General features: G+C 45.8%; 1 protein-coding gene across 12 annotated transcripts; it reads left to right on the forward strand.

The window, feature by feature from the left end:
• Positions 1 to 268: 268 nt before the first annotated feature.
• Positions 269 to 23361, forward strand: Kdm4B (Lysine demethylase 4B). Of its 12 annotated transcripts, XR_010653721.2 has the most exons (10): positions 269 to 925; positions 11875 to 12401; positions 12470 to 12808; positions 12866 to 13188; positions 13256 to 13515; positions 13642 to 14004; positions 14584 to 14985; positions 16480 to 18688; positions 19524 to 20034; positions 20559 to 20703. XR_010653721.2 is itself a non-coding variant. In XM_017087703.4 (9 exons), exons 2-9 carry the CDS (start codon positions 11970 to 11972, stop codon positions 20566 to 20568), a joined length of 4338 nt encoding a protein of 1445 aa, XP_016943192.3. In that variant the 5' UTR covers positions 269 to 925; positions 11875 to 11969; the 3' UTR covers positions 20569 to 20707. The 12 variants fall into 12 exon arrangements, 10 of the variants coding, with proteins under 10 accessions (XP_016943192.3, XP_016943187.3, XP_016943190.3 ...); XM_017087703.4 differs by lacking the exon at positions 19524 to 20034 and having other exon boundaries at positions 20559 to 20707; XM_017087698.4 differs by lacking the exons at positions 19524 to 20034; positions 20559 to 20703 and adding an exon at positions 20983 to 23361 and having other exon boundaries at positions 271 to 925.
• Positions 23362 to 24300: the final 939 nt, after the last annotated feature.

Here is a 24300-nt window from a genome sequence, read left to right on the forward strand (position 1 = left end):
GGAAAAAAGCCCTTTACGATAGGGTTAAAAGGTTTTTGTCAATTTTTAGATCGACATAATGCTGATATATCAGTTTTGTATAAGCGTTCTGTCAGCAATTACCTTTTATTTACCTATACTGAGAAAATCAATTTTGAGGATTAGAAAATTAGAAATAAACAAAACAAATGTGCATAGCTATTTATTTGGCTACTTTTATAGCTGGTGTTGGCTCCTCTCAGCTCGGCAACTCCTTCGATAGGCATGCATCGGTATTTAGAATTGGTCGCTGCTGAGATCTGGCCACACTCACCTTCACTGTGTTTTTGGTGTTTTTGCAGGGCAAGATTTTTGCGAAAAAAGCACATAAACTGGTGCAATTTGTGTTGTCCTTTTGTGAAACGTCCAGTGAAAACGGCCATTTAACGAAAATCGGGGGAGGACTTCATCTTATACCCCCCGAGGCAAGTGACAGTTCTCGCGTCAGTCAGTGTAATGTTCCAACTCGAATGTGTGTTCATTGGATTGGAGACGAGCGTCTGATAAGCAGCCATCTTATAAGAATGGCGAGTGGATCGTTACCAAATATATACAAAATCTGAAACCCAGTGCCGTTGAGGGGGTGCAAATCAAATTTAAAAATTTAAGCATCAACGAGACACAAAACACTAGCAATAGTAACGTAACAACAACAAGGCACCCAGACATGTGCATCGCGCAGCTAATCTATTGTAAATAAACTGCGTCTGCGTCCATTGTGAACGTGCACCTTTTCTCGGTCACGTACGCCGATTCCGATTCCTCGATTCCCCGATTCCGTTGCACCAGCAGTGCGGATTGCTGGGAATACGCGAGAAGACAGGTACCCCGCAGTCCTCCAGCGACGCCCGCCAAGGGGGATCAACGGAGACGGAGGAGGAGGAGGAGCCACTGCAGCAGCAACCGGGTGAGTTCCCAGCCAGAAGGCGCCCACCACTGCCCGTTTCCCCAATGGCGATTCGCAACAGCGAGTCCGCTGTGCAAAATCGATTTTTCAATTCGCCAACCGAGGCTGCCTGCCGACCACCCACTTCCGCCCACTCTTACTGGAACGGTTGACTCGATGTAATTCCATTAACTTGCGAAAGTCGCCAGCCCGGTGTTTTTGCCTTTTTTCGGATGACTGATACACAGTCCGCGTCGATTGCAGATTTCAATGCTGTTAATTTTATTGGCTAGTAAAAGATACTCAACACAAAATAACCGGAATTACATATATTACGAGACTACGGGGTACTTCCAGGGTTTTTACTATAGCAAGTTGTAGGGTGCTGATTCAAAAGTTATCAATTGGCTTTTGAATTTTAGTAAGCATTGCATTAATTTTGTTTTAATTCATTTTTTTGGCTTGCTGTAAGTAAATCATCCTTGGTAAAGGCATAGGTCTAAAACTACCAGTAAACAAAACCTAATCAGAATTCTTCAAAATATGGTATGTTACGTGTTTGATCTGTTTTAAAAATAAAGGATCAAAAGTATTCGTTTAAAGTAAAACAACAATTTTAAGCGCCAATCCGTTTCGAAATTGTAAGAATTGGATTTTGTATTTTACAAATCTATCTTATTACGAAAAATTTACAATGATAGAAGAATCTAATAAATAGGCCTACTCAAATATATAATTAGCCCAGATTTTAAAGCTCACAAAAGCCTTCGTTCATATTCTATCTATTTAGTAACAGTCTATGTTATAGCTAAAGTTATACTTTTTTGTTTCAGAAATGGTAGTTATAAGAACGTATTTATAAAAGGTAGGACGCAATCGAACTTCTGTGTCTCATTGTACCTAAACATCAGAACTTGGCTAATTGGACCATTCTTCTGAAAGTGGACGGCGCCCTAAGGTAGCCTACATATTTTCAGAGCAGTGGTTTAGAATTCATACTATTAGAATTGGTTTATTATTCCAGTTACTCGTAGAGTAAAAGGGTATATAGTATTCGTTATAAAGTATTTAGCAAGCAGCAGGACGCGTTTCCGACCCTATAAAGTATATATCAAATTCACTAGATTAGCCGATCTAGCCATGTCCGTTTGTTTGTCAGTCTGTCTGTCATCTTTTAAACGTTGAGATATCGGAAACTACAAAGGCTAGAAATGCTAAAAGTGGTTAAAACCGGATCATTAAATAGTTAGGAGCAATTAACGTAGTCCCGCCGATTGCTGTTGCATATCTCTGTCTCCCTCGCACTCTCTTTGGCTAAGTAATAGGTATCTGATAGTCGAGGCACTCGACTATTATACATTTTCTACCCTCGGGTATTGTAAAAAGGTCACGCATATATGTATTTTGGATCAGCATCAACCTCCAAGTCGGTTTCAATACTGTTTGTGAGCTATTACAGTTTATATGCATACTTTGTGCAGGGTACCAAAATCATGACGATCGACCGTCTACATTTTAAAGCTGTCTTAGGAATATGCGAAATTTCCTTGTTTTCAAAGAACTCTAGGCAGTGTATGAGCTATAAAAATGAATAATTGCAAATCGAATTCTTTGCTTTCCCTGATCCGGGTAAACATTTTTTGAGTTCTTTTTCAAAGAAATATATTTCGAACTAACTTCCTAATTTTCTATGGTGTAATTTCTAATAACGGTACGCAAGATCAACAAAAATATGTTTTTTCAATATCGCCTATCAATAATTCCTCAAAAATCATAGCAATTAGTCGATTAATTAACTTCATGTGAACTAATACTTTTCCACATAGTTCGTAGTTAGAGAATTGAAGCGTTGCTAGAAGACGTTGAATTTTTGGCCGGACTGTTATCTAAATAGCATCTGCGGGTTTTTAGACCCATGTCCCGACGTTCAATGACTTCTTTAAACCAGACAAAGGTAAACCAATGTTTGACAAGCATTTGACGTGCCCCCGATCAACGACAGGATGACTAAAATCAACTCTTCTGGAGGCAGCAACTGACCTGCGACAAAGAGGACTCGTGAAGTCGAACATCTGCCGTTCTGTCTGCGTCTGTTTTTACCTGCCTCCTTCAAGCAGGGCAACTGGGTTCAACGTACGCCTGCGCAAACACGGTGGCAAATGCAGCTGCCACTGGGACAGGACGAACATTGAAACGTCCGGGGAAGCCGTGATTTTTAGCGACATTTTGCACTTCCTTTTTGACAACAGCCGAAAGCGGATGTCTCAAATGGTGTAACAGTTCTGGTCGAACCTTTCCACCAACTCCTTCCTCGTAAATTGTATGTAATCACCATCGATCGCAGTCGTGTCCTTTCCCCGTTCTCATACCGGTTTCGTTCCCTCCGCCAGTTGTGCAGAGCGCAACTCGAAACTTTTCCCAGTTGGGGCTCTCGTTCCCCTCTTCCTGTGACGGCCTTATCCCAGTCCCCATTCCCATCCTTTTTCCTGCGGGCTGCGGTGTCCAGTTACAGCTGGGAGAATTCATTTTTGAAAAGCTGTTTGGTCTGAGTTTGCTGCAAGTTTTTTATGCTGGCTGATCGATCTCTGGAAGGGCTTCCTGTGGGGTCAGGCAGCTGATGCTGATCGAAATTCTGATGCTGGAGAAGCAGCTGGCAATGGAGCCTGCATATCAGCTCTGCTTACCAACTCTAAAAGATGCCCACACCCAATTGTTAGATTGGGGCTTGGGTTTTGTATAACAAAAACCATTTTCATGTTCCTGCGACTTAAGTGTTTTTTATTATTGATTATTATTATGATATCATAAGGAAAAGAAGATCATATTATGTATTTTCCGTTCTTTAAAAAATGATTTAAAATGTTATTTTGAAACTAAAGATTTATATTTTTAGGGCAAACCCCGCTGGTTCCTAAAACAATTAAATAAAATACTTATACTCCTTTATACTTTTCGAGTTGAACTAAGTAACTTTTCAACTACTGCGACAAGTCAAAGGATGTAATTCATTAAAACTGGCTAAAACGCGTCCTATATTTCTTCTTGAATTTGCTTTTTTCAGTTTCCCGCTATAAGTATCCAAAAAAAGGACGTATTATCGCGCTGAAAAACTGGAACTATAGAACAGGGTCTGATAGAATCGTTGGGGGCCCCTCTGGCAGCAGGCAGCTGGCAGATGTCCTTTGGCCCGTGGCACATGCCAAGGATCGAGGATCGCTGAACGATGAGCAAGGGAAAACGGACCAGATGTTAACGACAGTCCCGTCCGTGAAGTAATCAATGCAACAGCAGGCCATCTATGTAGGCTCGGTCTCGATCCCTTCGGCTCTGCTTAGCTCACTGCCTCAATACTTCGATACCTCAGTGCCGGCTGCAATTCGTTGGATTGCCTGCCCACGAACGTCCATTGCAGCTCACTGCCGACATCGACATCTGTCGGTTGCAAGGGGCCGGCCTGCTGCTGTGCCAGCCAGCCAGCTGTCCTGCTCTCCGATTAAGAGGTCGGCATGCAGGTGATGCAGTACTTTCCGCCTGGAGCACACTTTATCCTTGCGGAGTGCAGAGTTTTTGGGGGTGTGGAGCGGAAAGCGGGGCGCAGCTAATGGGGGATGGCCGAAAATCAGCTGTTTTGCGCAATGTTTATAAACAAAAGCCGAGCTGTGACAGCGGCAGTGGCAGTAACCCTTAGACATGTCTGGGCATATTTTTGGAATCACCACCAGGGCAAGAGCCACAGCCAGAGCCAGAGCCAGAGCAACCACCGACCTACATTGGCGCACTTGCTCTGGGCCACATGGCGCATGGGGTGGTTCCGCTCACACGCACGCACCACAGCGAACCGCACGGCCTTCTCGTAGGTGCAAGGACGTTGGGAAAACCCCCAAAATGTAAACAAACCCAGAAAAAGCAACCCCAGCAGACACCGGCACCGACCGTATCCGCTCTTGCTCTTGGTCATGTGCCTCTGAACCCACCACCTCTGGAACAACGGATACGGATATGGATTCGGTGTCGTGGAGTGGCGTGTGCCGGCATGTCATCCATCCACACAACGTCTTCGTCATTTAGGGGTTTCCCAAAAAGAAAAAACAAATTGAACCAAAACAGAGCGAGCCGTCGGTGGTAGTTGAGGCAGAGCAAGGAGCATCCGCTCCCGCTCCCGGTCCCATTCATAAAGCGTGATAAACATACCCCCGGACTAGGTGGTGCTTTTGGCACAGATCCCGCCCGAAGTCGCAAGTCCGCAGGTCAGGTGTGGTGGTTCCGTGCCGTGGTTGAAGTGCGAACAAGTTGTCAACGCAACAGGTCGTCGCCCCGCCGGGTGGTTGAGGTTGCAGTGGCCGCCGGTGGGTGGTGCGATGCGATCCTTCCGAGTCCCACTGAGGGTATGCCTTCAAATGGTTCGTGCTAAGGGGTTACAGCCATGGTATTGTGCCAGGCTTAGGATGGCATTTACCGTGTTGACAGCGATTGTGCCGTTCTAAGTTACTGGGTGTATCTTCGGGAGCTTATTGCATACTTTTCCGAGCCTCTCATCCATATGCTTTATTCTTGGTTTCAAGATAGAGGAGAACAATTAGTTTTATTTGGGTATTTGATTTAAGTAATAGCTTGTATCTAAGTAAGTCGACTATCTACCTAATTTCACAGAATACTTTTTCATAATCCATCTCACATTATTTCAACGTGATTATTAAGTTGTGTCTCTCAATAAAACATAGAAAGAAAAGTGAATTGAAGTACATTTTGCAATGCTGCGTATAAGACGTGAAACAAAGGAAGCCTACGGATCTGGTAATTTAATTATCCCTGCTGATTAGCTAACCTTGAAAACATGAATGGGGCCCTTAACTTTGTCATGGACACTCCACTGCCTCATGGCCTCGTTCTACATTTGGCAATGCCACAGATCCTAATTTGGAACACAAAGTGTACGTGTGGTGACGAAGGTCCTGGTGCGCACATCCTGCTCCGATCGACTTTTCCCGGCAGGAACACCAAGTGGCCACTTGAGCACGGGCACGGGTATCTTAAGAAGTTCCCTTTTGCTCACCGTACATATCCGCCATATATCCTTGCGCTTTCTGCTTTCTGATTTATGCTCCACACGGCCGCCATTTTGTTGACCAATAGACCTGGGATGCGAAAAGTGTCGAGCAATAGAAGAGCGAACAATGGCGAAAAGGAGAATTAATTAGATTGGCAGCTGCTGGGCGTGCTGCAGCTGAGAGAAGCGAGCGTAGAGGAATATAGAAAATGATAGAGCAGGAGTAGAGAGAGAGAGAGCGAGAGAGAGCAGCGAGTGTGCGCCGAAAGCCTGCAACGGGAAACTTGTCATGCGCCTCGAGTTCCCCTCCTCCTTCTGCGCCTTTATTCACTTAGCCTACAACAACAGTAACCGAAAGAATGGACGCCAGGACGACTGTAGCTGGGCGCCTGCTTATAAAAAGGACTCGCAGGAACACTAGACACCGACACACACACGCACATGCACACGCACCAGAATCCCAAAATGTAACGAACGAAAAGCATAAAAACAAAACAAAGGCAGAGCAACGAGCCAAAGCCAAACAGTTGTGCAATTGAGATAAAGGACAACAAAAGGGAAACTTCGAAAAGGGGACGCGTGCTTTGCTTTTCGGTCGATGCCTGCCGTCGCCGCACAGTGGTATTTTAGTTCACGAAGTGAATCAAACTTAGGTTCTATAAATATTTAATCAAATTTTGCTTGAATATGGCAAGTTATTACAGTCTAGGCTAAATATGATCACAAAAATATGAGGTCCTAGGATCGAAAAAATCATTGCATTCTTTCAATTTCGCTTGAATATGGAAAATTATTACAGTTTAGGCTAATTATGATCACAAAAATATGCGGTCCTAGGTTCGGAGAAATCGTTGCCTACTTACTGGCATGTGACGCGTGGGCTGAAAACTTCAAATAGAGAAGTTCAAATGTGTTTAAGCAAACGATAAAGGTAAATAATCATAATAATTCCTTCATCGAGAGCTACTCCTGTCATTTTTGTCCAAGGAAATTAACAAAATTAGACTTATACCCTGATTTAGAAATCCTCCTAGACGTTTCTTGTCTGCTACCCAAATAATTTAAAGTCTGTTTTTTAGTCCTTGCGGTTTGCATAATGTACGTCTTATTATAAAACTAAAAACAAACAATATATTTATTTTAGATTTAAATGAAACGCTTTTAATGTTCCTCACAGACTTAATCCAAAGATCTTGGAGCTATTTGAAATCATTACCTTTCAATTAACTCGTTTGGGCCCACTGTGCGGCTTCGACGCGCGTGCTTAGCGTCACAAAAGGATATAAAACGGGCAACTGGCAGGAACATCTACAACAACAACTCAACCAGAGGCAGGAACAAGGAAAAAAGCATAAATAATCTTGTAGCTGTTGTCGCAGCTGAGGCAGAGCGGAGCTCGAATTGAAATTTTATGAGAAATTGTATTAGAGAAATGCCTTGTGAAATCACACGAGGCACAGGACGAATGTGTGTGTGTGAGAGTGTGTGTCTGTGGAATGAAATATGAAATGGCAGGAGGAGGGAGGGGGAAGTGGGAATGTGGAAAAAGGGGACGCGCATTATGTCGGTTCTCCGTGTGTTCTTCGTCGACGACGTCATCGCCAGTTGTTGTGTTTTTGTTGTTGCCGCTGCTGCTGCTGGTTCCTGTTTTCGCTTTTTACCGTTCAGTCAATGACCACATTGTGTACACAACTGCAGCGTTGGTGTGTGTGAGTGAGTAATTCCTGCCGGAAGTTGAAGCCGCCGCCTGGTCATTCTCGCTGCTTTGGTGCAAGCTCTCTCTCCTTCGTCCTTTTTGCTCTCTCTCGCTCGCTCTCCTTGCGTTCTGCCTGAGCTGCTTTCGGAGAAACAAGTTTCCAGGATCCTTGGGCACCCCGCCACTTTGGCTTTTCGCCCAAGTCCTGTCGAGCAGTATGACCATTCTTCTGTGCTCTGGTCACGCTTTGATCCTGCCGTTCTCCGCCAACCGCTCCCCCGAGCTCCATTTTCCCTAGGCGTTGCCCGACTAATGACATGTTGTAAATTATACTGCTCCGCGGCATTCCATTCCTTTCGCCGTTTTATGCGGCTGTAATTACTCAGCCCGGTTTCCTTCCTCTGTATCTCTCTCTCCCTCTATCTCGTTTTATGGTTTTATGTTGGCTTTTGTATGGGTTTTCTGCTCACAGGATGCGGCCAAGCTTGTTATCGAAACGCTATCACGTAATTGCTCGCTGCAGTTATCCTTCGCTGATGCAGATGTGCTAATTTATATTCGAGAAACTCATGTTCCATTGAATCGAACATTATAAGGGATTTGCCTAACTATAATTTTATGCTTTGGGAAATTAGGCAATCAACTGGGGTGGGCTGTTTTTATTACTAGAGAGGTAATGGATCAGGGTTTAGTTCGACTTGTACTTATTTTCTTTTGATTTTCATCTAACTTCTTTCATTGCTGGATTTAAAATCGTTTTGGATTTCACTTAAAATCCTTTCTGGTGTGTATGTAAATATTCTTGATCAGCATAATTAGGCATCTTTTTATAATATTATAACTATAGACAGTAAATGTTAAAACCATATGTACCCAGATTTGACGTATTTAGTAAATGGGTCTTATAGCTACTATGGGAATTAAAAAACGGTCCAAACTTGCACAATATCGTTTAGTTTCACTAATTTAATTAATTATGAAGCATCATTGATTTGTTAAAACGATAACGAAAATGTAGTCAAATTTAGATTCAATAAAATAACTGCTTTGTTTAGATAAATAAAGAACATGCCAAATAAAAATCATAATAGATTGTATAAAAATAAACACCGGTCTGTTCTAAACCCATATCCTGTTTGTTGCTTTTGCAATGATTTCCAAAAATATGCAATTATTAAAAACCCGACACATGGGTTCGTCTCAAGTAAGAGTATCCTTGTTTCCCGTCTCAAGTGGATCCTCAAACTCGATCCCCTGCCACTGTCGTTTACCTACGAGCGATCGCTTGCGATCCGAGATCAGTAAGCCCTAGATTAGATCTTCGCCAAAATCCGAAATCCAGGCCAGGACAATGCATAATGAGGATTAAGTCCTTTGCGATTTCTCCGTCTGCTTAGAGAGCGAGAATTTGCGAAAGGAAGTCCCGACTGTGAGAGAGCGTTTCGAATGGCGAATGCATTTTCGCCACATTCGCTTTTCGCAATGGAACGAAAGAGCAGGGAAAAGGCATTGTTCGGCGTTCGGATGGAGGAAAGAGGGAGCGACTAAAACGGCCAGTTTTCCTCTCGGCTTGCATTTCCCTATCCACAATTATCCTGTCAAACTTGTTTGCGCCGTCTCCCTCTCGCTCTACACCAATTTTCCTTTCGCATTATGCTTTGACCAGAGCATTCGCATTAAAAGGACAACGCTCTCGTGCGACGCGAGTGTGTGTGTGAGTGCGAACGAGGAGCGGGTTCTTTCGACGCCTGCGTCGCCATCGTCCTGGCATCGAATTGCCGTTCAGTCGACGCTTGCCGCTCAGACCGCTCAGACATGTCGCGCCCGTCGTGAGTGCTTATAGTTAGCTAGTACCTACGCATATACATCCATATATATACATCCTCGAAGAGAGAGAGCAGCCACCAAGTCAAAGACTGTAAAACGCAATACAACGACGCCATCAGATGTTGCAGGATAACATAAAATTAAGCAAATAAAGCACCAAAGCCAAAGCTAAATCATTCTACAAGAATCGCAAAACGAAAGAGTGCTTCAGTGTATCGTATCAAACATCAAATTGTGCAAATTAGTTACAGTTAGTTGAAAGGAGCAGAAGTTTCATATGCAAATACACCATAAAATAATGTGCAATAAACTACAACCCAATACAAACAAAAGCAACGCAGCAGCAGCGAGAACAACAACAAAAACAAGCAAGCGTTACTCATATAGTCACACAAGTACTTTTGCCATTTTGTTGGGATTTACGCACGGAGAAGAGCATCGAATAAACTAGAGAAGCAGAAAAACCCATCGAAGCACATCACAAGTGAGTTCCAAATTTCGTCCTTTCACAAACACAACCACACATTCGTAAACACACAGACACACACAAGCACATACGTACTCGCTGCTTTGCGACTCGTCCATTTTGAATGTCCCCCCTTTAACGAGAATATCCTGCCCGCTCCTTTGCATAAAGTCTCTCGTTACTTCCCTCCCATATTTGCTCTCTCTTTGTAACTAGCAAATAGTTTTGCGCACTCGTCATCGCCCCCCTTCACCCCTCACCCTCCCCTTCCCCATCATCGTCGGCTCTCCGCTCCCGCTCTTCTTTTTGTTGAGTTCTCGCTCTCTGAAATCGTCGGGTGGTGGTACAGTTTTCTGCGTGGCCGAAAAATTGCGTAAATTTTCATCTAGTTCTCTGGGATGTCTCGCACAGCGTTGTCCTCGTTATCGTTATCCTTGCTGTTCCTCCGGCCTGCAGAGCTTCCAGTCTGCTTGTACGGAAAATAGGAAAAACAAACGGAAAACCATTGGTATTGACTGGGAAAATGTCGCCGGATTTGTGTCATTTGCTTATTGGGCGTTTTCAATCCCTATAAATGACTTGCCGCGGGGATAACGGTTCGTCCTGGCACTCAATAATTAATTATCCCTTCAGCTTGATTTATTGTGCTTTTTTTGGGAGGCTTAACGTATACAGAAATACAGGCAGCGAAATACTTCAATTACGCATGAACTGTGTATTTATTTGTTATTTTTTATTAGACGCTTTAAAATGTGCTAGAAAGTTATAACTTTAGCTATAAAGCGAAACTTTAATACATTTTTTAAAAAGAAATAATGGAGGAGTGTTCCCAATTGGTTTTATAGTCTGCATCCATGAAAATCCTTGTATATAACCGAAGCCCAGAACAAGTGATAAATGAGGCCAAAAACCGAGTTATCAAGATTAATGAACTGTTATAATAGAAACATTGAAGTCTGGTTTCAGATATTCTTCTAGGAATCTAGATACTTAGATTTGAATTGATTTATTGTCGTGATTTCAGCTACTATTAAGTTAAAACTATTATCTTTGGCACACAGACTTGTAATATATCTAAGCTTGTTTAATTTTAATTCCCTTAACTTTAATTTAAAACATTGTTAATATAATTTGGGCGATATATTTAAAGTTAAGTTGACAATATTCTACATACAATTTTTGGAAAACATTGCTGGTGAAACAATTTGTAAAAAAGCTGTCAGTACCAGTAAGTATCAAAAATCTAGCAGTAGACCCACTAGGTGTTGAATTTATTGCTTTATTTTATTAAATTTACAATTAGTTTTCTATTATTTTTTTAAAATAAGTCTTGGTATTACTATAACATACCCATAATCGTTAAATAATTTATTTAAATTAAGTTTGGTAAGAAAATGCAATTAATTTAACCTTTTCAGGTCATATACATAAATTCTATAAAACCGCTTTCATCTTAACTCCCAATGTTTAGCTGGTTCTGCATGAAATATGATATACTTATTCAATTTACAACATTTCTTCGTAGTTTTAAGGTTACAGAAAGAACGATCGTTGCACTTTTTATGGGTTCCTATGGGTTATTATGGGTCCTGCTAGCACAGGAGGAACACCACTCGAAAAACTGGGAAGGGGCAGGGGCAACTGCATATCCTGCCAGCCTCTATTCTCCTGCCAGTCGGCCTGCCTGCCTGCCTGCTGTTGTTGCTGCCGCGCCCATTAAAAAAAACCTCGAAAAGTGGCAGCTGTTCCTTCGGCGCTCCTTCTCTGTTTGTTTTGTGACAGGCAGCCGATCCCAAGCGATCCGATCGTTGAGCACTGAGTTCTGAGCTCTTAGCGACGGACGTAGGCAGGCAGTCGGGCGGACGGGCTAGGCATCTGCCCGGGATTAATGGGCCGAACGGGAGTACGGAGTTTTAATGCTGCTTCTATCACAGTTCCAGATCGAAGCATCAGATTCCGAGAGAACGCTGTCTCGAAGAGTAGAAAAGCCGACTTCTCCGAATAAAACGAAAACAAAGCAGTGGGGAAAATGAAAATGTCAGAGGTGCCCCGCATTATGGTCTTTCGACCCACCTGGGAGGAGTTCAAGGACTTCCCCAAGTACGTTGCCTACATGGAGTCCCAGGGCGCTCACAAGGCCGGCCTGGCCAAGGTGGTGCCTCCGCCGGAATGGGTGCCCCGCCGCAGTGGCTACGCCGATCTCGACGCCCTGAACGTCATGATTCCGGCTCCCATCTGCCAGGTGGTCACCGGCAAACAGGGCTATTACCAGCAGATTAACATCCAGAAAAAGCCACTCACAGTAAAGCAGTTCAGCGAACTGGCCAGCACCGAGCGTTACGCCACACCCAAGCATTTTGACTTTGAGGATCTGGAGCGCAAGTACTGGAAGAACATCACATATGTGGCGCCCATTTACGGGGCAGATGTCAGCGGGAGCATCACAGACACCGACCAGGATGTAAGTTGGACAGGGTTGGGGATAGGGTTTGAGTTTCCGTTGACGATTCGTTGCCTTTGCCGTTGCAGAGCTGGAACATCAACCGGCTGGGCACCATCCTAGACTATGTGAACAAAGACTACAACATCCAGATAGACGGCGTGAACACGGCGTACTTGTACTTCGGCATGTGGAAGACGACCTTCGCCTGGCACACGGAGGACATGGACCTGTACTCAATCAATTACCTGCACTTTGGGGCTCCAAAGACGTGGTACGTGGTCCCGCCAGAGTGCGGCCGCAAGCTGGAGAAGGTGGCCAACCAGTACTTCCCGGCCAGTTACAAGAACTGCAACGCCTATCTGCGCCACAAGATGACGCTTATCTCGCCGCAGATCCTCAAGCAGCACGACGTGCCCGTCAGTAAGGTGCGTGTATCAGTAGTATTTTCCGTAAAGCGGATCCACTAATTCCGGCTCTTGCAGATCACGCAGGAGGCTGGCGAGATCATGATCACATTTCCGTTCGGCTACCATGCCGGCTTCAATCATGGCTTCAACTGCGCCGAGTCCACGAACTTTGCCATGGAGCGCTGGATCGAGTACGGCAAGCGGGCGGTGCAGTGCACCTGCAGCAACGACATGGTCAAAATCTCGATGGACACGTTCGTCAAGCGCTTCCAGGGCGACCGCTACGACCTGTGGATGGAGGGGCGCGATGTGGGTCGGCATCCGGAGGATCCGGCGAATGGGGTGCCCAGCGCCGCTCCCCTGCCACCACACCTCGATGTCTTGCTGTGTGATAAAAAGTAGGTTTCCTTGTGCCTCCCGGCGCTTCCATCGTGTCTTATTCCAGTTTCTTCTGCTCCTCCGCAGAATGAAGAAGCAATGCAACCCGACCAAGGCCAAAAGCTTTAAGGAACGTAATCCTGATCTGGACCTGGATGAAATCCAGCAGAATCCCAACGTGCCCGACGATGTCAAGGCCATGCTGAAGGAGAGCGTGCTCACGTTGGACACCGGTGATCTGGCGACGGAAGAGGGTGACTTTGCCAACGAGGACGCCATGAGCCTGCAAAGTCCGGCGGACCTAAAGACCAAGCAGGAGCTGCTTGAGTACATAGACGACGGCACAGGTGTGTGGGCCGGCAGGTGGTCTTGAGTCGACCCGATCCCCAGCAGTTGATCTATAATCTTTCCCTTTCTCGCTCTTGTTCTCTGTCTTTCATTTCTGTCTGCCTCTTGAATCTTCCCGTTGACAGAGGACGACGACGAGGAGGAGGACTTCAAGCGGCGCAAGCAGAAGCGGCGTTACGATGCCGACTACGACGACGACTGGGTGGCGTCCAAGCGCAAGAGCCACTCACGAAATAGCAGTCGGGGGCGCAGTCCGCGCACCAAGGACGATCGCTCCATCTCGCCGGCTTCCTCGACCTCCTCCACGTCGCGCGGTGCGAGGCGTGGCAAGGCCGGCGGAACACCCCGAAAGACTCCGACCAGGCGGAAAAAGGACGCCAGTACCACCTCTCCGGCGGCACCAACTGTCGCTGCCGCAGCATCGCCCACAGCAGCAACTGCTGGTGTGACCACATCACTGACCCCAGCAGCAGCAGATGCCGGCGGAGGTGAGAGCAGCAGCTTAAACAGCCACTGCACCACTGCATCCACATAATCACAGCTTCACTCGACCACCATCCAAAGCCCCAAACCCAATGCCCCGAATGCCAACCCCCTTTAGCAACATCATTCCTCATTCCACAGCCTTTTTGTTCTGTCAAAATTCAATGTTTTAAGCCGTTTGTCCTGCGTTACATCGTTCTGTTTTGTGTTTAATGTACAAATATATCGTCTAGTTTGTTTTAATTATAAGAGTGCGTCAGATAAATATACGATCACGCTTTTAAGTCTATGCTAAAAACTAACCAAAAACCAAAACTGTTTTACTAAACCAAATCCAAGGTGTTGGTGCTGCCTGGGCCTGTTCTTCTTGTTTTGCCGCCCCAGAATCCGCTTCACTTGTTCTTTCGCTTAGACTGCTCACCCCATCCCAACTCAACCCAATTCGCAATGCTTCCCCAGAAACCCCCCGTCCACGTGTGTCTTTGTGTTTACACCAACAAAAACAATATCAACCGCATTTAATCACAATCAATGAAAACATTGGCCCGATCAAGCACTAAATTCTACCGATTGACCTCTTTCAGATGCCAAAAGGGAGCAGCACTCACTGCAGTTTATGCAACAGCCGCGTAAATTCGAGGGCAAGATACCAAAGCTAAGTCAACCGACCGCCGCATCGGGAGGAGGAGCATCAGCAAAAGCATCCACAGAAGCCTCCACATCCAAGTCTAGTCAAGAGCAGCAGCAACAGATTGTCTACGTCAACATGTTGCCCGCGGCCAATACCCTAAATGGCATTCCACAGCAGCAGCAGCAACAGTACGGAAGTACGGACGGAAGTGTCTATCAGCTGCAAAATGAGATTCTCTGTGATGCCAACGGACATGCCGTAACCGCCGCCACGGCCTCATATCAAACTACGGCCAGTAGTCCACAGCAGCAGCAACAGCAGCAGCAGCAACGGAATGTTGCAACCAGTGTTGCCGGTAAGTGTCCGCCTTGAACTTGTTCGCTTTGTGTTTATTTGTTTGTTGGTTGTAGTCTTTGTGTATGGTTTAACCCTCTTGTGTACTCGTATTTGGTGTTTCAGTTGAAGCTATTACCACTAACCGCTCATTGTAAATACAAACTCACCCAAATTATGATTTGATCGTCATCCGAATTGGCCAAACTCGATTCCAATCAAATGTTTCGTTTCGTAAATGTCGCACAGCAATTCCATATCATCCACTCCATTACATCTTGCCATCCGACATTCAAAATTGCATTCTTTTGTTTTTAAACTTTTTGTGCCAAAGTTCAACCGCGCATCCAGAGAGAATGTATCGAATAAGAACAATGAATTTGACTTCCATTTGCCGTGTTCTTGTCACACCTTTTGCCCCTGCCGAGAAATAAAATGGAAAAGGAAAGAAAAGGCTACAAAGTAAAGTCCTGAATTAACCACCGACCTATATCAGCTAAATCAAAATCCAATCGCATCGCCCAATTAATAACAACCGCTTTCGACTGATCCACACACTACATGCTCGTCTTTAATTTGCGACAAACTTCCCCAGGTCTGTGTCTGTCTCTTCTCGAAATGTCGTGAATATTGGAACTATCACATAAATAAATGCACAAATCATTTCAACCGAGGAAACTCCGTGCAAAGCGCGTCGAAAAAGGCTCAATTGTTGATCACGTATTTTAATTTACCTTATTAGCTAGCTTAAGATTAACGAATTCAAATTTTTGGCGCCCAGGGGTGGAAAAGTGAGACCTTTGCGGCCCAGCGGAGCGCGTCAGTGCTGCCCATGCGCGCGGACTCAGCGCAGCACTTGGGCGCCAGATTTGAAAATTGATTTATAATTTTTAGATTTGCGTTTATGATTTAGTTATTTTTAGCAATGACACTATCCTCTCCTACCTTTCATATTATGTTTTCCACTCTTAACACAATACAAGCACAATCCGTTCTCAGCTCCTCCGCAAAGGAGGAGTCTGACCAACGTTGGCCAACACACCACCAGTTTCACCCTTTACTCTGTCCTGCTACCTCCTATTACCCCAGTTATTCAAGTCGATAATTTATTTAATTTTACTTTATTTAGTGCGTATTGAGTTGCGAGTACTGTACCAGAGTTACGATTACGATTGCTGTAAAGTAGATCTAAGTAAACACAAATTCTACCGACAAACAAAAACCAATTCACTCACTTTCTATCTATGTATCCTGTAATGCCGATTCCAATTGATTTGATCAAGAGGCCCGTGTAAACGCCACAGATGCCCCACATCTGTGGTACTTACATCCAGTTGGCCGCAAGTAGCTTTCATTTTGCACTACATTTGTTTTATGCGAACCTGATTTGAGTGAATTGTTGATTGATTTCGATTTCAATTACGAATTGATTTATTGATTTATGCAAATATTACATTCAAACACATCTTTTATGAACCGAACCAAATATGTATTTTCAAAAATATATAAACAAAAGACAATGTGGTCACAACTATTAGTTCGTCCTCCATCCTGCACACGAACGCCAACACCAACGGAGTGGACACGATCAACGCCCAGCAACAGCAGCAGCCACATTACCACTATATCACCACCACCGGCGAGGATGGACAAACCCCGACCACCATAGTGTTCGAAAACTACAACGGCGGAATGCCGGCGGTCAGTTCCGCGGCCCCCACTCCCGTTCCCGTATCGCAGGGCAACTCCGCCGCGACCACGACCACCACTGCCCTGGTCAACACGGACGGCACGATCATCGAGTTCGACGGGAGCACGTACGAGGAGTACCACGTGCTCAAGAGCGAGCCCGGCAGCAGCGACTGCCTGAGCAACGGCAGCAGCGCCGTGGCCGCCGACATCATCAAGTACGAGCCCCAGCACGGGATCGTCGGCGACGAGGAGGACGATGAGGAGACCGGACTGCTGCAGGTGAAGTACGAGGAGCAGAGCCTTGAGCACGATCCGGAGCATGAGCTCGATCCGGACCAGGAGCACGAGTACGATGAGTTTCAAGTGATGAAGGCCGAGGTAGAGGCCGAGGCGGCGGAGCAGGCGGCCGGCACCACCAGCTACACGATCAGCCAAGACCAGGCGGGATCGGGCGCCACAGTGGTGTCCTCCATGGTGCCCAAGTCGGGGTCGGCGGCGGCCGCCAAGCAGAAGCGAAAGCGCAAGACGCGCGTCATCGCCGACGACGAGCAGGGCGAGTACCTGGAGAAGATGAGTGTACGCGGCCTGGACATTGCCCGCTACGAGCACATCATCGACGGAGTGGCCTACTGTCTGGTCTGCGCCAAGAACGACATCTTCAAGACGTTCAAGAACAAGTACAGCTTCCAGCGGCACGCCTACCTCTTCCATGAGGGCCAGAACCGCAAAATCTTCGCCTGCCCCATCTGCAACAAGGAGTTCTCTCGCCCGGACAAGATGAAGATGCACAAGAAGGACAAGCACGGCGACGTGCCCATGCCCCCGTCGGCCACCACGACACCTCTGAAGGCTGACGGTCCGCCGTCGAAGCGGGCGCGTACCGCTCGCACTCCACGGGTCCGCAAGTCAAAGGGCGGCGACGGCAGCACGCCGGCCAAGAAGCGACTGGCGCAGATCGACAGTGTGCTGGATGACGTTCAAAATGGAGAGTCTCTGGCCCTGACGCCGGTCAGCGTGAGTCACTCCCAGCAGCAGCAGCAACAACAGATGCAGCACAGCCTGACCACTACGCTGGCGCCCTCGACGCCCTCGCAGCCGCAGCATCAGCTGCAGACGCTTCCGTCATTGGACTTCAGCGGCATGATCCTCCCTGGCGGAGCTCAGCTGGCCCTGGCCAATCCGGGGGCCACCAGCTCCGTGGGCCTGCAGCGAGGCCCAGCCACGCCGAATGGCGGTCAACCGACAGCGCCCACCACCACGCTGATCTACTCGAACCAACTGGAGCTGCAGCAGGCGCTGTTGCAACAACAGCTGCACGGCCAGAGCATCATGATCCAGGATCAAGCCGGTAACCTGGTGCCCCTGCAGTTGGATGGAACCCAGGCGATATACACGACGGCGCCGCAGGCTCAGCGCCAGCAGTCCACGCCGACCACATATCAGACGACCCAGCAGCAGCAACAGCAGCCGCAACAGCCCGCCAGCCAGGCGCAGCAGCAGCCGCACTACGAGCTGGACAACGTGACCTATCTGAGCTCCACGGGGGCGGCCACTCCGGCGTCGGCCGAGCAGCAGCAACAGCAGCAGCAGCACGTGATCGGCACGGTACAAAGCTACCAGATCCTGACGCCCGACGGCCTGCAGAACTTCCAGCCCAAGCTGGAGGGAGCCGAACTGGGTGACCTGTGTCCCTACTCCCAGTACACCTTTACAACGCACGCCGGCGCGCAGCCCACGCTGAATGCAAACGCGCTGGACGCGCAGACCCAGCACCAACAGCACCACCAGCAGCAGCAGCACCACCAGCAGCAACACCACCAGCAGACGCAACTCCTTCAGCAACAGCCCTTCGCCACGCACCACAATCCGCACCAGCAGTTCATGGAGCTGAAGAACGAGCTGCTGATCAAGGGCGGCGACGCCTACGCCCTGGACGCCGCCTCCATGTACCACCTGCCCTTCTCGCCCACCTCCATGATCAATGCGGTGAACGATGTGAATACCTCGTCGCTGCTGGAAACCAAAGAAATTAGGTAAACGCTCTTTCCAACTAACCCAGCCCACTACCCCACCCCCTCCTCTGTCTGCCCGACTTCTCTTAGTGTAACGCGCTCGATTAGATTGCCGCTCTGTATTTGTATCTGTACTATATCTCTGTATCTGTATCTATAACTCTATCGATATTGCTAACTCTGCCTCCGTAACCCTTTCATTGCGATTGCGACGCTGATCTTCCTTTCACGTATTTAGAGTCTCGCGACGACGGTGTACTTGATATCAAAAAAGAACACTTTAAACACCCAATGGCCGCCTACAAAAACACGAAACTGAACATTACGGGGATGGGGGATAAAATAAGCATTATCTTGTTTAGTTTTAAATTAGGATTATGCATATTTTAGTTATACTTTGTACTCATCCATTATGTAAAACTTTACTTCTTACGTATGTGTATTATTTTGTAGCCGTTAACAGAGTTTTTCAGTTTGTATCTTAGTCGTATGAATTGAGTTTTGTGCATTTATTTATTTACCAATCATAAACCCACAGAGGTATCGCACTCTATTTCGAATAGACTGTTCCTTGTGTGGCTTGTTGTTGCTTCCTTGTAAAACGATATGCCAGCAATTACCCCCAATTAATCCCCCGAATTAATCATAATAACCAACTCGTTTCCCTTTTGTTTCGAGAAATACTTGTGTTCGAATACGTTTTATACTTCAATGCAATTTTGTTCTTTTTCTTTCTTTTTCTCTTGTTTTATTTTATGTACACACAACCAACCCACCAACCAACCAATCAATCAATCAAAACAACAACCCAACAATATAACACTCGCCTAAATAAAAACACGCATTATAACCGTAGCTACGATATATCAGAGGCAGTGCTACTAGCTCTCTGAACAATCGGCCACCACAGACAGCTGCAGCCAAAGTACCAAAAATTCTATTTAACAAATAAGAGACTCTGCCACGAGTTCGCAATGAAAAACAAGATCGCTAACGAAACGAGTGTAATGTGAAAACCTTGCCCATAACCCCAGTCAAAAGCAACGCAAATGGAAGCCATTTTCAATGTTTGCCAAGATCAGCGGCCAAGCATGGATAATAATCCAGCGTACTAACTTATCGAAACATTAGTGTACTTACTTCCGTCGCGTAACCACCGTTAATACTCAATTGCTTGAGGACATCTCGTCAAGCCTCATTCACTGATTCATTCATTTCCTCATCATCACTTGTTGTGTGTATGCCAGAACAGCATCGGCCATCAACTAAGAAACAAACAAATAACGATCTCCAACACACCCAATACGAATAAAACACAAATATAAATCAAAACATTTAATAATATAATATTGGACAATTAGTGAAAGGTATGTGTACTTTTGTTTATTCGCTTTATTTCCTTGTTTTGATTTTGTTTTGCACACCTCTTTTCTGTTTTGTGATTAACCAATGTACTTCGGGTTACTGCATTTTAACTATAAACTGGGGGACTGCTTGCACCGATTCTCAGAGATGTATAAATCCCATATGATTGTCTGTGAAAGCAGTTGACTGACCACTGACCAAAAACAACACAATCTAAGATACACCAACATCTACATTCGATCCAATTGAGATATCATTCATGAGCGTCTTATCATTTACTAACCCAAAATTAACTTTGATTCAAGCATATCTAACATCTAAATTGAATGAAAGGAGTCAAAACAAAAACTAACACCTATCAAAATAAGAATCCAGCAAATATGCTAATCAAATTGTTTTTATTTTTTCTTTTTTCACCCGACAACATTTTCCGTTCGTCTGTTGTTTGTGTTTTTGTGTTATTCCCTATGATTTGCACACAAAAATTCATAATCATGCGACACAACAACCACATGAACAACAACAGGTTCTTCTAAACAAGACAACAACCAGAAACAAAAGTTCAAGCGGCCATACACACCCAGCAATCACAGAACCCAGAACACCACCACCAACAGTCCAAATCAGAATCAGAATCAGACCAAGAACACAACACCTGAAGATTCGCAGCGTCGCCAAGTGGAAGCGTGTCGCATTTACTACGAAGAAATCATCGTCAAGCAGGCGAATGCCCGTGCTCGCCTGGCCGACAGCAACAAAAGTTGCAGTCGCAGCGCCAGCAGCAACATCGCCCCCGGCAGCAGCAGCACCACCACCTTCGTCGACAAGTTCGCCGACTTTGTCAGCTACTCGAGCCGAACTTCTCCCATGCCCAATGCCCCTGTCCAGTCCCATGTGCCGTCTCCCACAAGCAATGCGACTAATGCCATCCTTCCTCCCAACACCAACAGCAGCAGCGGCAGTGGCAACCCCACTGGCAACGCAGCCGGCGGCAACAATGTGTCCTCCGTGGTGAACAGCACCGCGAGCAATGGCCTCAAGCCGGCGGCCAAGAAGACGCCTGTCATCCTGCTGGCCGCTCGTGGAGCCGCCAAGCAACCGCAGCTCAGTATTCTTAACGGCAACACCAAGGCCGGAAGTGGAACCGGAAGCGGAAACGGGGGCGTCACGTTGGTGCGCGTCAATGCGTCCAGTCGCAATCAGCGCCAAGTTATCGTCGCCCCAGAAGCAGCCTCGGTGGAGCAGCAGCCCGTGGCCGAAGAAGAACTTCTGGCCGAGGACGAGGAGCTCGACGATGACCTGGACGAGGATGCAATGGCCCTGGGCGCGCTGTCCTCCTCGACTGCCCAAATTCTGCGAAAGTTCCGCATACCCAAGGGCACGGCCGTAACGGCCAAGTCTGGCGAAAACTACCTGGCCATGCCCACACCCACGCCATCGCCTCCGGGCGTCGTGAACTTGGTCAGCTCCGGCGTTGAGGCCTCCGGATATATTGAGAACGAGGACGACATCATAGAGGAGCTCAACGAGGACGACCTGGTCGAGGAGATTATTGACGAGGAGCCCAGCCAGGAACAACCAGATTTGCAGGAGGCGACGACCACTCACGGGCTCGACCTGAGCAGCGCGAACAACGCGGCGGCCACAACGGCAGCCACTATGCTGCTGGCCCCCCAACCGCCTCCGCTACAGCTGCAGACAGTGGCCTCCAACGGGACCGTGACCTGCTTTAATCTGCCGGCCAACACCATCCTGCTGCAATCAGCCGACGGCAGCATAATTGCCGCCACCCAGGTGCCGCATCCCAGCAAGGCGGGCCAGCATCAGCTGATAGCGCTGCCGGGCAACGTGGCCCTGGCCACCGAACCGACGACCCAGACGCAACAGGCAACGGCGGCGCCCCAGGCCACGCAGACCCTGATCCTGACCGCCGACGGCACGGCCATCCCCATCCTGGCGAGCACTCCCCAACAGCAACAACAGCAGCAGCAGCAACAACAGCAACAGGCTGCCGCTGCTGCTGCTGCTCAGTTGTTCGCCGCGTAGGGGCTAATGGGTGGCCAAATGGGTCGATTTTTGAACAGTGCCACCATAATGCCGACCACTTACTTCTTTTAGAAATCTCAGAACTATTCAGCAGTGATTCCGGTTGCTCATGGGACAAAGCTGGAGGTCAGCCTTGTACTGTCAGCAACATTAAAACGTTTCCCTTGGGTTTTGGAATACTTCAAAAATCGTCACATTTGGCCACCAACAAACGGGAAATGGGAAACCGAAGCGTTTACTGTAAAAAAATGAATAATAACTCAAACATAAGCCAAGCTAAACTAATTGATATTACCACACTGTTGGATGTGCATACAAAATTTATTTTTTTATTCAAAAACCAATTGCCTACAAGAATATAAATCAAATGTTGTTCAACACACAGACTCACACGCGAATGGTGTTGCGGAAGAATCAAATACACACGTTTCAAGGCAAACTTAAGAGCATCATACATTTAAATTATTTGTACGCCTAAGCTTAATTTTAAACGTTTAAGTGCAAAGACGAGACACACCCAAACCAGTTGTAACTATTTAACCTGCCTAGAGTGCAGGCCAAATAAGTTTAGCCTAATTTAGAGTTGCGAGAATTGTTCCGTTTTATAGAAGGATAACTCACTTTTGAAACTCCTCCTGACAGTTCTCTACATATACGTATAAATATAATTTGTTCCTTGCATAATGAGAGAGAGACAGGCAACTATGCAACGTATTTCATATAGTATTTATTCAATAAGTTCTCAATCTATTTATTTATTTTTGTTAACCAAACTTATCCGTGCACCCCTACATCCTTGTCATTTTAGTTTCTTTTAACGTGTTGTATATTCTTTACATATATTATATATTTTATTTGCAATTTTGTTATGCCATTCATATACAAATAGGAATTCAAGCATAGCACTGACCTAACATTACTATAAGTTGTAGGCTCGATACTTTAGAATAAAGTATTTTTTTAAAGAATGTTGTGAAACCAACAAGAACACAACAACACATTAAGCTAAGCGAAACTAGTTTAAGCCCAACATAACTTTAAACGATGGAAGACAATGATTTAAAATATATAAAAATATGTAATCTAAGACAAATAAGCAAAATTGAGTTGCACTTCTGTAAGATATACTTTAATTAATAACGACACGAAACAGCTAAAAATTAAGCAACTCGGTAGCCTACATTATGTATAATAAAAATTCTAAAGCTAATATTACTTTACATATATATATATATATTTATTATAAACAATAAAATACAATTTTAAAAATTTAAAGCAATAAATTATTTTCGTTTTTAATTTTTCAACAGGTTAATTCACTGATAGAGGTCACTGGACTGTAAAAATACCTAAAGCCTAAAGTATTAGCTCTGATCTGACTTTAAAAACAATTATCATCAAGATTTCATGAAAGCAATCTAGAGAAAACATTCATAATAGCTAAAACTTTTTATTCGATGTAATTACAGAAATACATTCTGATGCCATTAGTTTTTATAGATTGGTTGAAAATAAGTTCCAAAAAGGCGACTGTCTGTAATTACCAAACTGCATCTCCAACGTAGTCACTCTTTTTGGACCGAAATTTTTCCATTATGTTCAGGTATATCTTGTAGAACCCAAAAAAAAACATGGAAGAACGCTATAGTCGAGTGCCTCGACTATCAGATACCCGTTACTCAGCTAATGGGACCAAAGGGAAATGGAGATATGCAAGATGCAAAGCGAGATTGAAATGCGCCACCTACCGGGGGTCGACAGATTTAAGCGTTATGCGCGTTAGAGTGGGCGTGGCAAATTTTTGGATCAATCGATACATTTTAGTTAAAATTTTGTATCTAGGATTTGTGGGCGTTAGAGTGGGCGTGGCACTCTGCTGAAACAAACTTGCGCTGCGAAGGATTCTTAAGAATCTGCATGCCTAATCCCAGTATAGTAGCTCCTATAGTTTCCGAGATCTCAGCGTTCATACGGACAAACGGACATGGCTAGATCGACTCGGCTAATGATCCTGATCAAAAATATATATACTTTATGGGGTCGGAAACGCTTCCTTCTGCCTGTTACATACTTTCCGACGAATCTAGTATACCCTTTTACTCTACGAGTACCGGGTATAAAAATAGTAAGGTAAAACCGAATAGATGACTCCAAAGGGATTGCCAGTTAAAAAAAATAAAGCTCCTTTTTAAAATCAACCAAAAACGGCTGTAGCTTGTTTT

Source organism: Drosophila suzukii, chromosome 2R (genome assembly GCF_043229965.1).
Source record: "Drosophila suzukii chromosome 2R, CBGP_Dsuzu_IsoJpt1.0, whole genome shotgun sequence".
Lineage (NCBI taxonomy): Eukaryota > Metazoa > Arthropoda > Insecta > Diptera > Drosophilidae > Drosophila > Drosophila suzukii.

Excerpts from the sequence above, each read along its gene's own strand:
- Kdm4B (XM_017087698.4), top strand. The coding sequence starts at position 11,970 with ATGAAAATGTCAGAGGTGCCCCGCATTATGGTCTTTCGACCCACCTGG. Across the intron at positions 13,189-13,255 it reads GTCTTGCTGTGTGATAAAAA|AATGAAGAAGCAATGCAACC; the intron begins GTAGGTTTCCTT and ends GCTCCTCCGCAG. Across the intron at positions 14,986-16,479 it reads TGTTGCAACCAGTGTTGCCG|ACAATGTGGTCACAACTATT; the intron begins GTAAGTGTCCGC and ends TATAAACAAAAG.